General features: G+C 46.3%; 1 protein-coding gene across 2 annotated transcripts in view; it reads right to left on the reverse strand.

Annotated features, from left to right (window-relative positions):
* Positions 1–2,259: 2,259 nt before the first annotated feature.
* PANX1 (pannexin 1) overlaps positions 2,260–16,463 on the reverse strand; it is a 42,920-nt gene continuing 28,716 nt past the window's right edge. Inside the window, exons 3-5 of one of the 2 annotated variants that reach the window (XM_040977136.1) lie at positions 7,080–7,315; positions 5,326–5,984; positions 2,260–4,897 (exon numbers count right to left, since the gene is read on the reverse strand). In XM_040977136.1, coding sequence (XP_040833070.1) covers positions 4,815–4,897; positions 5,326–5,984; positions 7,080–7,315 — 978 coding nt within the window. In that variant the 3' untranslated portion in view covers positions 2,260–4,814. Of the gene's footprint in view, positions 4,907–5,325; positions 5,985–7,079; positions 7,316–16,463 lie in introns of both variants that reach the window. The other variant, XM_040977135.1, reaches the window with a different exon arrangement.

Genomic DNA, 16,463 nt, shown 5'->3' on the forward strand with positions numbered 1-16,463 from the left:
GCCCTCAATCAAGGACTTGCCTCTGTTACCGCCAGCTAGGTTGTAGCACGTACCGTGGGGCCTCATGGATCCTGTGTGTGCAGTGGAGAGCAGTGAGCTCCAAACATCGCAGGGCTTCTCTCCTGCTACAGCTCCCCTGAAGCGACTTTCTGAAGGGAAGACAACACAGTTCAGAACAGTTCTTGTTATGAAAAATTTTATTCAGATGGACAATAGCACAGACCTAAAACATCTCTCTTTATGTGAAAGTCAGTGAGATCAGAATACCAGGCCTACAAAAAGTGTGGAAATACAAAATGTAACAGTGGTAACTGACAAAATGCAAAGCTCTGGAAATTCTTGTGTTGAAGGATCGTTTTCCTAATGTCATAATTTGCCATCTTCATATCTCTGTGGAGGAGAATCTAAGATCTTAATTTCTCACATCACTCTTTATGTGTGGGCACATTCTTAGCAAATGACAAAGCCAAAAAAGAAAAGAAACTTGAAATTTTTAGGCAATGTAGTCATTAAGAAAAGAATCTGGGCCTAGAATACCACTTTCCAGAACACCATTAAATTGCAATTATGGTGCTTTTAAAAAAAAAGACAACTTGCTAAAGAGGAGCTAATTGTTCGGGTTTTGTAGAGAACCTTGTCACACTGGGATTCTGCAAGGATTCATCTCCTTTGGCAGGCAAGGGAAAACATCAGGGCATGAGAAACTGTTCTAACTTTCAATCACCTGAAGCATAATTCTGATCAAACCACATGCTTTGGTGACCAAATACTTTTCCATCTAAAAAGGAACCTTAAGACATTTCATGAAAACAGCTAGGACAACCACAAATGAGCAACCGTTACCTTATCAATCTTTTTAAAAGGTTTCATTTTATTTGTGGAAAAACAGGACCAGAAAGCCCAAAATGGCCCAGTGAGGAGGCATTTCATTTCAAATGCCCTCCTATCCCACCTCAATGTGCTGACTGCCCATTTCCATCAACATCCTCTTCACAGATTCATGGGGAAGCTGCAGACCAGCACCTTTAAAACCTCAGTTTTCCTTAATCATTGAGCAACAATGAATTCATATTAAACTTGGAAAGTGATCACGAGTCATGCCACAAGAAAAGCTAAGCAGTCAGTACTAACCGTTGAAAAGTATTCATTACTAGAAATACTGCTCTCCCGAGAGGCTAAAGGAGCCCACTCCCCGCCTACACAGGAGTGTATGGGACAAGAGACTAGGCTTGATCTTAACCATTTGTCCATTTGCACAACAGAATTTATATAGGATGCCCACTAACAACATTGTCTCAGGAGCTGGCAACAGAGCAAAGGATGAAGTCAGCACTGTGGCACAGCGGGTAAAACTGCTTTCTGTGATGCCAGCAACTTGTATGGGCGTCAGAGTTCTGGCTGCCCCACTTCCAGGCACCTCCCTGCTAATGTGCCTGGGAAAGCAGCTAAGGATGCCCAAAGTGCTTGGGTTCCTGTACCCACAAGGGAGACATGCAGGAAGCTCCTGACTCCTGGCTTCAGACTAGCCCAGCCCCAGTTGTTGCAGCCATGAGGGACTGAACCAGTGGATAGAAGAGCTCTCCATCTCTCCTCTCAGTAACTCTTACTCAAAAAGGGCAGTGAATGAGATCTTCCAGATCTTCTATTGATCCTGGACTGACAGTAAGCAAAAGTCATCAAACATGAACACTCTTTTTAAAGGGCATGTTTGCTTATCTGAAAGCAGTTACAGGAGAGGGGAAGAGATGCAAGGATCTTTCCCTTGTCTGGTTCACACCCCAGACGGCTGCAATGGTTAGGACTGGGTCAGGTCCAAGCCAGGAGCAACACCTGGGTCTCCCACAGCAGTGGCAGGGGTCCAAGCACTTAGGCCAGCCCCTGTGGCTTTCCCAGACACAACAGCAGGGAGCTCATTTGGAAGTGGAACAGCTCAGATGGCATGCCAGCATCACAGGTGGCAGTTTTAGCTGCTATGCCACAAAGCTGACTCTTAAACATGAGCACATTTTAAAAGATATGCTATACTTTGTTTTCTTGGAGTTGAACCAATTCTCACAGAGTCAAACTGGTCCCAGCATTCCCATTTGAGCTCAGTCTAGGATGGTAGATAATTATGCAGTGAACAGGGGAATTGCCACATTACAAGGTAAACATGCTAACCAGACATACTGTACAGCTGGAAGTTTCTAGTTTCCTCACAGTACAACCATAGAGCAGTGCATGCATTTATGAGTTCATCCTTCTCATTTTCCAGTGAGGAAAAGTAAGACACCTGAATCTGGAAGGAGATACTTCTTCATAGGGAGGAGAACGGCAGTTTCGGTCAGCTCCTGGTCATTTTGGGTCCTTGCTGCCTAGTCACTCTTGATCTTGTTCAGTCTGACTCTAGAAGGTAAGTAGCAGTTATTGAAAGGATATAGCTCATTCAGAAGAATGCAATGAAACGATTACAAACCCTAGTCTTTTTGTGGGAAAAAGTGGCTTTCCCAAGGACAAAGTGAGCTGCCTTCTCTGCCTGCGGGCTGCAATTCAGACCCTAGAACTCCTGCTCCTTGACCTCAGATCCACGTCTAACAATCTGTGACTGAGCAGAAGGCCACTGCTTTAAAAATATTTGCAAGGGGGTTTGGAAGCCCACGAGGCTTAAGCACCTCTACTTGGGAGGTCTTCTGTCCCTTGGTGACATTAACCTGTTTTTAAACGCCCTCATCACTTAGGTAGCATCATTTAAACACATTCATCTCTTCTTTTTATAAAACAATGAATGTTTTACAACAGCATTTCTCCTCACCAGCAGTCTGCCAAGCCAGCCTCTCTGAGTGGATGGGTGAGTTAGCTTCCCTAACACTTCTTTCCGTAGCTGAATGAGTCACCAGCGTTCACAGGCAAGCCTTGCAGAGACCCAATTGCCTGTATCCCCAGGCTTGTTCTGCCCATTCCCAGCAAGGGAAGATGCAAAAGAACAAAAGCATCCTTATGTTCTAAACCGCACTCTGTGTATTCTATAACTCACAGAATTGGAATCGCCAGGCTCAGGGAACAATCAGAACAACTTTCCAAGCCATGAGCTAAAAAACTAGGGTGAGATGAAAACCAAGCATGGCACCTCCCAGAACAAAGAGTGCTCCTTTCTTGGCAGGGCCTGTAACAGAGCTGCTCTTCCCAAGTCCCTGCTATCTTTGTGAAGGCCTAAGAGGCCCTCAACAACGGCCTGCCTGTTCACACCTGCACAGCCAGGGCCACGTGCAGTGCTAAAGGCATCAGACTACTGCAGCTCAGGACCCAATTCCACTACCTCTGATGAGAGGACCAGATGTGGCAGGTCATGCACTCTTCCCAATCTCCTAAAACACCCATTTCTATCATTTACAAACTTGTGGATGGAAAAATATACTCTGAAAACATCTTTTCAAGTTTTCAAAAGAAACCAGAGTATAGGTTGTGAAAGGAACACCTCAGGTACAGTGAGAATGTAGCAGTGTCAGTTACTTAAGTTGCTGCCATTTCTAAATGGCACTATAATTTACAATATTAAATATTGATAACAGATAACTTAAAATGCTGATTGCATCCTTGATATACTTATCATTAGATGCACAAAATCTGCTTTTACAAACATCCTGAAAGGCAAATAGCAGCTAACTTCCTTCCATTCTTCACAAGACAGTAGTTACATGAGGTAAACAACATCCCCCAGGGCAGACGTAAACTCCCAGGTTCCTAAACAACGTGTTAATGGCTAAGGATCAACTGGGAAGGTCCACAGATGCTACAGATCCTTTGGGATAAAATGTGAACATAAGAGCTGTTTACACGGTCAGTATGTGGCAAGGATTCCTTAAAGCTCATTTGGAATTTGATATTTTTAACTCTGAATGCTGTCTGACCCACCCATCAGTAATGTGGATTCTATAATGCTCCATCATTGCTAGGAAGTTCTTTCCACCTAGTCTCAAGTCTGACATTGTATTTAAAAATGCATTTTTAAAATGGAGCTTAAATAGAAACAAAATAATCTTCTAAGTGGTCTCCAAGTACATCATGTGGCAGGTGCCGCTCCTGCACTTTGAGCCAGATAGGCAGTGTCTCTTGCATTAAGCATTCCTGGGTTCTGAGTTAAGTAAATCCTGTTTCCAATGTCTTTGACAGAGAGGCAGCCTGTAGACAGCCAAGAAATTCAGATTTCCTCCACTGAGCTTTTGTTTTTCTTTTTTTCAGTGTTCCTTCTGGGGTTGGAGCCAGGAGCACATGGGCAGCTACCCCCATACCGACCTCTCCCCAGGGCAGAGTGCAACCAACAGTGCTTCGAGGAAGGTACTGAGCCATGCAATACAAGCACCTGTGTGCCAGAGAAGCAAGGCACCACACACACAACTGGTATAGGACCGGCCAAAGGCAGGATGATGGGCGGGTCCCCAGGGCGTATATTTCTTGTCTCAGTCACGAAGGGCACAGAAGAGACCGAGATAAGTTGTGTTCTGACAGGTTTATTATCTCATCAGGCAACACATCTCCCAAAGCTCGCGGTCCTGTCACAGCGGGAGCAGAGAAGTGTGTGTATGGAGTGGTGAAGAGGGCTCCTCGTACCAGCCTTCCCGTTGCCCCGTTAGGACTCACACAGACATACTTCGGCAGTTTCCTTCTCTCGGCATTGCTTCTTGTAGGGTGCTCATAAGCCATCCTCCACAGCATCTTGCTGACTGCCATGTTCATTTAGAGACTCAGAGTATCTCCACCAGGAACAACCGGCTGCAAACCAACTATGAATCAAACAGCTTGACACAAAGTGAATTCCGTTGTAAAAGTCACAGATGTCATATTCCAGAAGAATTCAGAAGTCTCTGCCGAGCATTCTTATCACCATTACTCGCTTTAGTTTCACTGTGTTCGTCCAAATCTGTGAAAACTGAAAACATTTATGACAGAATTATAGCAAGAACCATTAGAACTAATCAGCTTTCTTCCTGCCAAGAAGTCTTTTAGTCTGTGCTTTATAATCTTAGGAAACAGCAAAATAGTGATGCTAGGTCATGGCGACAAATAACAAGTGTTCAGTCCCTGTTCAAACAGAAAGAATGACTGTTGAGAGATGAGAGGGACAGCAAGAGAAGTGCAGCCAGGACAGAGAGGCAAGCGAGAATCAGCGGACAGAGTCCAGAAGTTTTTGCTTCTTGTAAACTTGGGGCAACATCAGTTCCTTCCCTCACTCTCCTGGTGCCCAGGGGTCCTCTCTAAGATCCAGCCAGGAAACAGTTTAGATGATGCGTGGGACACAGACTGTCAGTACGTCTAGAAGGCCGGGGGCCCTCCCAGCCTCTGCCCTACCTTTGAGCGCTGCCGTCTGGCTGCCCTGCTCCTCCCCTGCCGTCTCTGTGGGCTTGCGAGCTTTGCCATCAAGCACGTCCATCTTGATCATGCCAAGGTTGGTGAGGAGCAGCATTGGGTCAATCCCCTCGCTGCTGCTCTTAATATTCTCCAGGACCTTAAGCCACTTGTAGGATTTGAGCTCACTTATGTTCTCCTCCAAGAAGAGATTGTAGAGGCTCAGGTCGTTGTACCCTTCCGACTTGAACTGCAGCACATCGAAAGTGGGCAGAATCTCGTACACTTTGAGGACGTCTGTCTTTTGCCGGTACGGGACGCACAGCGTGTAGAGCACGAGGGGCGCCAGCAGCCCGTACACCAGGAGGTTGATGAAGCTGAGCAGCTGGAAGACTCCCACGGCGATGAGCTTGCACTGAAACCGATCGGGCACGCTGCTGTCGTTTCTCAGGATCCCCGACTTGATGTTGCAGATGAACTCATCCGAGAGCGAAGAGAGGCTGAAGTAATAGCCTAGGTAGCCGCACGCCAACAGGATGATGGTGAGTGTGAGCAGCCGGCAGCCAACGTACTGCACGATGAGCTTGCCGGAGCTCTTCTTCGTCTTCAGGTACTGTTCCACGATGGGGTACTTGAAGTGACTTTCCGGTACCTCCCAGAAACTACAAAGGGAAGCATACAAACGTCACGTAGACCCTCACTGAGCCCTCCACGCAGCACACACACACGTTTACGCCCTTCACACTGAAAACCTCAGCCTGCCTCTTCAGCAGCAGGCAAGGGAATCAAAGCAGGTTTTCAAAAGAGAAATGCAGGAATAAAACACTTAACCCCTTTAGAAATTCTTGAAACAATGCCCGACACCTAGAATATAAATGTGAGATGTTATCAATTCGTGAATGGGAAATATTTTTGTCTTTTTTTTTTTAAATAATCTTACTTAGTTGATTAGGGTACAAAGGGTCAAGAGCTGCAGGAAAGTGAGTAAGACCACTGTTTCCACACTAATATTTTTTTCCCTGTATCTGGGGTTAGGGGAGAAACAAAGGGAAAAGCCCCACCCATTTCAGGTCCCCGATGTGGGGCCCTGCGCTCCGAGGGTCCTGCTCCAGTTTTGATAGTTCAACAGTCTGGATTGCTGCCAATCTCGCTGTTCCAATCGCAATGAAATCTATTAAAATTATTTTTCTACTAAGATGTGCAGAATAAAGGCTTTTTAGCCCAAGGTGTGCAGGGAGGCAGAGGGGGTGCAGGTGGAGGACTTCCCAGTGACAGCTCCAGGACTGTCTTCTCATTGGAAAACAACTGAAGTGTGCAGGTAGAGATAAAAATAAACACAGTTAATGATGTTCTGAGGACTAAATGACACAAGGTCTTAAATTCAACACAGTGTCCATGAGGATTTGAAAACTGTCACTGTCAATAACGAAGTGGGGTGGTAACAAATGCCAAAGCCCCTTCTCTCCCTCCGGCCCCTTTACTCTCAGCTGCCCCGAGTCCCTGTGGCTTTCCACTAAGGAGGACTCAGTGGCTTAGCCTGTTACCCAGGGCAGAATAGACAATGCACTCTAAAAACTAAGACAGTGACAACTTAATGAGGGAGGAAATCTGGGGGTGAGACTCAGGCCGAGTGGGAGTGCCTGGCCTCCACAAGTGGGTGGTACCCCTCCCACATGCCACAATGGGAGGTCTCGGCCCAGACCAGGCAGAAAACATTGTACTCAAATGCAGCAACCTGCCTGCTGGGCTGACGTTACCTCTGTCCTGCATTCTCATTAGCACTGGGAAATGCCGGAATGGGGCAGGAGCCTCCGTCTGGCAGGTCTGGGTTCCGGACACTCTTTGTAGCCTTAATCGCACGGTTGTAAACCTTGTCAAGTTCCTCCATGATAAACTTCAAGTCTGAGAAGAGATGAGGTGCGGCTGCGAAACGCCAGAACAGGTGGGGCAGGTACAGGAGGATGGCGAACAGCAGCAAGATGTAGGGGAAAAACTGAAAAACAAGAGAGCAAGGCAGGGATTAACAGACCCCTCCTGGAAGCACCCTGTGTGCCAAGCACTGTGCTCATTAGCCCTACTGCCTGTGGGCACTCAGCTTGTCACCTGCTAGCCTTTCCCAAAAGCCCGCGGGACAATTATCTGAAGAAGTATTAAGTATTAAGTACCATCACACACAAGGCCTGCTGCTATTTTTGTTCCCCACTGTTAAGGTTTTAAGAGGCAACTAACTCCGGGAGTTCCCCACCAACCCCATCCTGAGGTCCTGAAATTAGGGAAAATACCACAGAAACATAATTTCACCCAAAACAAATTAGGAAAATGTTAGCTTCACAGGGACAGTCATTATCCCAGCAAAGAGCTGACAAAAATAGCTGAAACTCAGGAAACATGGCCTGGACCTTGAGGCTGGTCTGGGGCCATAATTTCACAGTGGATGTCAGAGAAGCCAGTGATGGAACTTGGGAGTTAAACTGCTGCCTGCAGTGCTGGCATCTCAGATGCCGCACTTCGCATTTAAATCCCCGTTCCCACACCTGGGAATGCAGCAGATGACCCAAGAACCTGGGCCCTGCACCCACAAGGGAGACAGTTCCTGGCTTCAGCCTGACCCAGTGACTGGGGGAGGAAACTGGATCTCTCCCTCTATGACTCTGGCATGCAAACATATCTCAAAACAAAGCAAGACTGGCAGGTGTTTTCATATCCTAGCTCAGACCTCCCAACACCATTGTGGACCCAGGTAGTGGATCTCTGACCCAGAAGGAAGAGAGAAGTAAACTCAGAAGATTTGGCCTTGGGACTCTGTGAAGCCCCCTCATCAACACAGCTTCCTTGCTTGGAGGTTCTGGGTTGAGACAGAAATGAGTCAGCCTTTGGTTCTGCAGCGCAGTCCCTGAGGCACAGGAACCAGGAGCACCTGTCTTAGGAGATCTGACCTCCAGGGCCCGTGTACACAGGCTTTAGCTCTGAAGGAGAGGCTCCTGCAGGAAGGACCACGTGGTGAATCCAGAAGCAGCAGGGCACAACCCAGGGTATTCCTAGCAGTTGCTTTTAGGGCATGCCTCAAAGATCTCCATCCCCACCCCTCCAGAGCAAGACTTTAACATAGGCCTTTAGGGGGTTTCTCAGAGTGATTAACCCAATTTGCCAAGGGTGGCTACACAATAACACATCCAGCAGGCTATGATTAGCTGCATTTGGTTGAATGATTCAAAACTGGCTGTCCAGAAAGCAGCTTCCCTGCCCACCCTGAAGGGTTCCTATTAGCATACAACAGTAACCAAGTGACACTGCTGCTTCCTTATCCAAGAGAGCTCTTATTTGGCAAGGGTGGGGGGGGGTAATCTGTAATATGTGCTTGTCAAATGTTTCTATAAGTCATTTCTGTTTCAAAGCTGTTTGAGTTACATTCAAATTGTTCTCCTGAATTAAAAAGTGATTGTTTACACTCCCCCGGCAGCCTTCCTAACATGCCTGTATGGTGCAATAATTAGAACCGATGAATAGTGCAGTAAGCTCATTGTAATTAGGAAAACAAATGCTTCAGGGTATTATGCATTGAGTGCTGGGCTTTTGTGCCCTGATCATCACTGAATGCTCCCTCTCTTGCGATCCTGCAGAGTTAAATCATTTTCCTGATCACGAAGGCAAGTTTCTATGAGTGTGTAACAACCTAGTACAATCAATGCCAACCCACAGAAGAATCTAGAAAGCATTCAATTACAGTTTTTAAGAGCCCTATGTCCAAATACCATCCTTGCGAAGGCTGCTGTTCTGAGCGCCCCCTGCTGGTGGCTTTGTTTCCCCGCTGGCTCTCCCACATCTGGCCCGATGTGCTCAGCACCCTGGACACCGCGATCACACTGCTCTGCATGATGTCCAAGTTAGCACTGAATCCATCCAAAGACAGTGACATTCCTCAGGGCGAGGGAGGCCACATCGTTCCAACCACTATTTTCAGTCTATGTTCTTTCCCTTAAAAATCTGCTTTGTTTCCCACAGGACCACACCAGATCCTCCAGAAGGCCATCAGCCCACCCTGCGTCACACTGAAGCATCTGACCAGGACTCAACCACTCTCGGCAGGGCTGTGACCTCCTCTTATAGGAGCGAAAGCAGAAGAATGAATTGAAACATTTCAGGGTGGTGGCCCCCCAGACTCGGTGCAGGATCACCCCGAAATGTATAAGCTTGGGATACAAAGCCTCTGTTCCAGTAGGGCGGCTTCTGTGGTCCTTCAGACAGCCCCCCGACTGGTCGGGGAATGCGAACCCCTCAGAGGGCTGAAGCACAGCAACAAGCCCCTGTGAAGAAGCAGAAACTGCAGAGGCCAGAAGGGTGCGTTAGTGCCCCCCCCCCCAACCCCCAACAAATTCACATCCACCCCAAGGCTAGGACGGCACAGGGTTTGGATACAAGATTTTTACTTAAGTTATTAAAATGAGGTTCTATCAAATTGAGAGCAGCCCTATTCCAGTAGCCACACAGGAGGGAAGCCAGGTGAAGACAGGCCATCTGCTCTGTGTAGAACACCTGCACACCGCCAGGAACAGCAGCCCTCCCCACCCTGCCATGGGACACTTGCATCTGGACTTCTCACCTCCACAAGAGAACTGCATTGTGGTCAGCTGCTACGGTGGCTCCAACCCACTCTCACAAAGGGTGGGCAGGGCCTGGGCTGGGCCACTCAGTAAAACGGGAAGCTTCTGGGGGAAGGCATGAGCGTTCTAGAAAACCCCAGGGGCGGGGGAGGGAGCACAGTGAAGGGAAGAGACAAGGCAGAGGGCACGGCAGCAGCACCAGGGGGTCAAAGGCAGCCAGGGCTGAAAGCGCCAGGGATGGATGGGGAGACCCTGGTTCAGTACCTGCCGCAAACTGAGGACAGTGCCGCAGCTGATGCAAGGGCCTGGCTGGCCCTGCAGGAACGGACTGTGCAAGCAGGGAGGATTAGACTTGGGGAGATGGTGTGTCTGCACAGAAGGAACCATCCAAGCTGCCCTGCTGTTTGCTGGTAGGGAGATGGGGAGAGGGAGCAGTGAGCACGCTTTCTCAGCATGGAAGGACAAGACCCCAAAGAGAAGTAGGTTACAAGGTTCCCACCAAGTGGCCCGAGAATACTGTGCCCTGTAGCCGGGGGATAAATCAGTCCTCCGGGGGCACAGCAGAACTGCAAACCTCAGAGCAGCAGTTCCCTGTGAGCCCTTCAACCCTGCCTTCACAGTGTGAACTTAGTTACAGATGGCTTCTCCATGTAGGGGCAAGGTTGTGCCCCAGTAAAACTTTACAAAACAACTGCTGGGTTGGGTTTGGCGGACGCTTGGGCCTTGTCTACCAACCCTGGCTCTGAATTCTTCTCAAATGGCGTGTGACCCACAAACCAGTACCTATAGCATCAACTGGGGGTTTGCAGTAAGGCAGCCTGCGGGTCTCATGAGACCTGCTGGACCAATCCATCTACAGGTACAGAATCTGGGGTCATCTTGCTGGTACCCACCTGGGCCCAAAGCCAGGCCACTAGCATCAGACTCTCCTGGGAAGTTCATTAAAGCCGCATCCCTGTTCTAAGGTCCAGATGCTTCTGATCCTACCAGAGTTAGAAGACAGGCACACATTTGAGAGAATGTAAATTTTCCCGCTCTGTTACTTATTCTTTTTTTGACTTGGGTTTCCAGCCAAAAGCCAACTTCTCTGTTTTGGAGAAAGATCTTGTTTGGCTTAACATTCTAAACCTAAAAGTACAGGACACGCCAAGAGACCTGTCACCACGTGGTGCTGGAGCGCCACCTGCTGGCCTCCCAGAATGCACACATACTTACAGCAAAGGCATTACTGGAGGCTACCATGAGTACAGGAAGCAGATAGAACTTGAAATACACATGATCAGAAAAGATTCTAAAATGTGCATGACAAATCTTTACAGATCTTCAATCAGACTTAGTCTATTTCTCATCAGAAATCCTACAAGCTAGGAGAATGGAGAAACAGTACAGGTCTTAAAAACTATAACGTATCTTCACTTCCCAGTATTTTAGTCTCCCTTATAAAGTTTATCTCAGAATACATAAATGTGTGTATGTATACACATACATATATATACTTTATATATATATATATGTGTGTGTGTGTGTGTGTGTGTAGGAGGACATTGTGTCCCTGGAAGGCCAGCGAGCACAGATTTGCAGTTCATTGGGCAGTATTTGCATAAAAACAACCAAATGGCTACCTTTTGTATACCTGTTGGGAGATAGTTCCCATGGGTCGAGTAAACAGCATGTGAATGAGAACACCTATACAAGACAAAAGGAATTCCAATCTAGAGTGCGAAAACAGTTGATGGTTTTGTTTATGAGCTAGATACTTCCTCCCCTATCCAATACGGACTTTCAGAGTATAAAGTCTGATGCCCCTAATAAACTTCGGCTTTGACCATCAGTCAGGGTCCATGCGTGTTATTATCGGATCCGTGCACCAAGTCCGTCGCTGCGGGATAGCGACATGTGTGTGTGTTTTGCATTTTGCGTGAGAGTTATATCAGCGAGAACGTATGATACATACTCTTTGGGAAGTGGCTTATTTCACTGAGCATACTCCTAGATAGAAGGAAGACTCACAATGAAACAGTTAAATAGACCCTGACAATATACTAGAATTTCTATCTTTGCCTATACCTACAATACCATGGTGCACAGGATGCAGAATGTTAAACCAGTGCCTGTTACTAAGGGACTATACTACTGTAATATGAGGGAATATGGAGGAAGGGGGAATCCCATAGCTACGAAACTATCATACACAGTAACAATTAAAAAAACTACACTCCCAGGATACTATACCCAGTAAAGCTCTCATTTATACTTGAAGGTGAAATAAAGACCTTCCAAAAGAAACAAATAACTTGCCACCACCTGCCCAGCCCTACAAATGATGCGACACACAGAAACAGACCGATAATCGCCATAATAAAACAATGAGAAGGTAGAAAAGCTCCTAGTAAAGGCCCAGGTGAAACCCAAACAGTGAGAAGAATACTGATGGAAAAATGGTAGGCAGGTGTTACTTTCAAGAATATTCCTCAATGAAATGGCTTAAACACTCTAATCAAAAGACTATCTAAACAGATGAAAACACAAGTTCATCTCTCATCTATTTGCCGCCTGCAAGAAATCCATTCGAACAACAAAACATACATAGACTGAAAGGGTGGGTGGAAAAAAATTATTCCATGCCAATGGAATGAAAAAACGGGCAGATGTAGCCATCCTAATCAGAAAAGCCGACTTTACCACAACCGTTATTAAAAGATACGAGGAAGAGCATCACCTAATGATGAAGGCAGCAATTCAGTATGAAGAAAGGACTGGAGTAAATGCATGTGCTCTTTGGTTATTTACAATTGTTAACAGATGTAAAGGGAGACACACACTCAAATACAGTACAGTGAGGGACTTTCACACCTCATCCTCATCAACGCACAGAAAACGAAACAACAGGGCTAGTTTACATGCTGGACCGGACGGACCTAAGTGATATCTAAGGAACATTTTATCCCAGAGTTGCAGATCCACAGTTCATGTTCCTTGCTCTGGGAGCGACCATATGCTATGCCATACAGAAAGCAGTCCTACTCAAGTTCAAAACAAACAAATCCTGAAATCCTATCATGTATCTTCTCTGACCACTATGGAAAGAAACTGGAAGAAACTCTACAAATTATCCAAAGACACTGGTAACAGTAACCCACATATTGGGTAACATAAGAAATCAAACTGGAAACAAATGAAGGCAACAGCACAACTGTATCAGAACATAGGATATGGCAAAAGTGCTGTTCAGAGGGAAATTTGTAGCAATCAGTCTATATCAAAAAATCAGAAAGGCATTAATCTATAGCTAGATATATATATACTTATATCAATATAGATATATATTACATATCAAGGGCCTAGAAAGCAACAAACCAAAGTTAATAGAAACAATATTAAAGAACGAAAATTGAAATCAAAAACACATAAGGTCAGTGAATAAAAAAAAATTTTTTAAACACATGAATTATGGGCTCAAATATACAAAAAAGGTTAAGACCAAAATTAATAACATCAGAGATTAAAGCAGGTGTAGTACAGATGTAGTACAAATAGCTATATGGCAATAAATTGGAAAATTCAGAAGAAATCAGATTTCTGGACATATACAGTCTACCCAAATAAATCATGACGACACAAAAAGTCTAAACAGATCAATAACTAAGATGCAGACAGAATCAGTAAGAGACTCTCTCAACAAAGAAAAGCCCAAAACTGGATTGCTTCATTGCTAAATCCTACCAAACTTTTCACAAATGACTGATTCTCAAACTATTAAAACAGCTGAAAGGGAAGGAATCCTCCCAAACTCCTAGGAGGCCAGCATCACCTTAATTCCAAAACCACAAACAGATACAACAGAGAAAGACATCTATAGAGCAATATCCATGAAGAATAGACACAGAAATTCAACAAAACACTAGTTAATTGATGCCAACACCACATCAGAAAGATACACCCAGACCAAGTGGAACTTATCCCTGGTAAATAGACACTCAATTCACAACAGCTAAGATTCAACTAACCCAGACGCCCATCGACAGTTGACTGTATAAAGAAAATGTGGAATACTACTATGTGGAATAATAATCAGCCCTAGAAAAGAATGAAAACTCTTGCCTTCTGCAACCGAAAGGGTGGTACAACCGTATATCATCATGCTTAGCAAAATAAAGACAGTCCCCACAGACAAGTATCACGTTTTCCTTGATCTCTGCTACCTAACGCAGAGTACAACAGATGTTTCTATAGGCGTAAGACCAACATCCTACAATGTGATAATGCACAGCCTTTATTTATACCCCTGAGGAATAGCTGATCTTTTTTATGCCATGTGTTGATCCTTTACCTAATGGAATGTTAAGCCTGTGATTGCGAAGTGAAGTGAAAGAATGCTGATGTCAAACCTAGGAAAAAATAAAGGAAGTGTGTGCGTGGGGGTGCGGGGAGGGATCACTAAACTGCTAGGTCTGTGTTTAGATATAGGTGAGATTTGTCCACTTTGTGTAAATAAAAAAATAAGAAGTCAATGAGTGGGAAAGGGAGAACAAAAAGCCAAGTTAAAGAGGTAAAAGGGGAGAAATTTCATCAGTCACTAGATGTGCACCACAAACTCCCCACAGTGATGGTCACCGAAACATCATGCCAAACAACCTTCTGGGGCTTTCACCTTAGCATCAGAATCACAGACATGCTCGAACCAGAGCTGGTGCCTGGAGAAAGACACAGGGAACATCTGACTTTTTGCTATATCAGGATACTGTGAAGAGTTTGTAGACAATGGCAAGAAAAGTTTATTCTGAAGCAAGCAAACAAACAAACAAAAAGCTGTGGAAATGATTATAGTGAAAAACGATGCAAGGATTTTTTTTTAGCACCAAAACAAACTGCTAATTTCATTTCTCAACAAGCTTTCTGAAGCACCCCTGAGGGTATACGCTGGGCCTCTGCCTGAAGAATGAACCAGAACACAAGCTTATTCCAAGAGAAGGGCAGGCTGCTCCCGCGTGGGTGCACCGCCACAGCGCGGTGAAGTGGATGCTTTCCTTGCACAGAACACAGATAATTCTCAGAACACAAACATTTCATCTCCCGCAAATCACCACTTGCTATGCCCTCAGAAGACAGCTTGATGTGCAAGCATATCCACTCGTGAAGGAGTGTTCACGCAGCTGGACAGCAACGCAGCAGGAAAAAGGCACCAAGCAAGCAACACCCCTGAGGAAAGGGTCACAGGGAAACCCTTTGTCTGGTCCCAACTTGTGCCTCCTCATCTCAAATTGTTTTCTGTCATTTTTTTTCTTTTCAAGGAAAATTATCATTAATAAAAGTACAGCCACAAAAAAAAAAAAATAGTTCTCACTATTCATGCAAGAGCCCCAACTGTTCTCAATCAAACCTGCTCACCCACCTCACCCACTTCCACAAAAAAGTCAAGCGGGGCAATCCAGCTATTGCCCCAAGACTTCCCTTTCTCCTGCTACACTGTGCTAGCAAATTCTCTGAATTTCCTGAAAAAAAGTCCTGGTCAGCAGTGTCCCACTGCAAAGATCAGGGCAAGCTTTCAGGTGGGAAGAGCCCTTGAGTTAGTCCGGAATGATGCAGGTGTGGGAGGACGAGGCCAGGGCTCCAGACGGAGGGGCTTGGCCTGGGACCTAAGGGCAGTGGGCATGGGCCTGGAGCTGCGGCCAGGGTAGTTCACTGGCACTGGGGGTAGGGGATGGGTTTCTTCTTAACCAAAACAGGCCTAAAAACAGACATTTCAAGGGGACACCTGAGTGCTCATTAGGACAAAACAAAGTGAAATTTGGCATGGGAGAAAAAAACGACCACTTCGAAATTACATCAGAATAGTAAGAGAAAAGGAGAGCAGGAATGAAGGCAGCAGTCCAGAGACTGGGCTGGAGGAAGTGGGAGGATTTCAGAGCCACTCAAGAAGCTGACCCAACGTGGCCCAGGTAAGAGCTTTGTTTCCAGCTGAAGTGACAGGGCGGCAAGGGTGGGTAGGGAGAGTCCAGCATTGAGCAAGCTGCAGTCAAAGTCCGGACACCAAGTTCACGTTACAGCGGGGCAGAGGCTCTGGGCTCAGGAACAGGGCTGGGGTGTGTAGATCAGAATTTGTGTGTTAACAGCATCTGGGCAGCAGGCAAGACTTGCAGGCAGATGAGATGACCAAGGGACACGGGGTACAGTGTGAGGGAGAAGGCAAGCTGAGCCCAGAAGCCCTGAACACCCCCAACTTCTAAGCAAAGGACAAATGAAAAGCCACCTGCAAAGGAGCTTGGAAAAGCTCACCTGCATAGAGAGGGACATGACACCGGAGATAAATGAGGTAAGCTGAGCCCTGGGAAGACAGAGTGACAGGGAGGTCACACAGTGTGGGCAGGATGGGGCCAGAGGGGTGTGACCACATGAGCCTGGGCTGCGGAGACGGGAGGCAGATGAGTTCACGCTCCGGTCCTCTGGGTGCCAGAGAAGGATGGAGATACCAAAGGGGAGGGAGGGCCTCATTTTCTTTCCCCACAATGGGGAGACAAATGGTTAAAACCACAGGAGGAG

The sequence above is a fragment of the Ochotona curzoniae genome, unplaced genomic scaffold (genome assembly GCF_017591425.1).
Source record: "Ochotona curzoniae isolate NIBS_2020 unplaced genomic scaffold, NIBS_Ocur_1.0 contig_2723, whole genome shotgun sequence".
Taxonomy (NCBI): Eukaryota; Metazoa; Chordata; class Mammalia; order Lagomorpha; family Ochotonidae; genus Ochotona; species Ochotona curzoniae.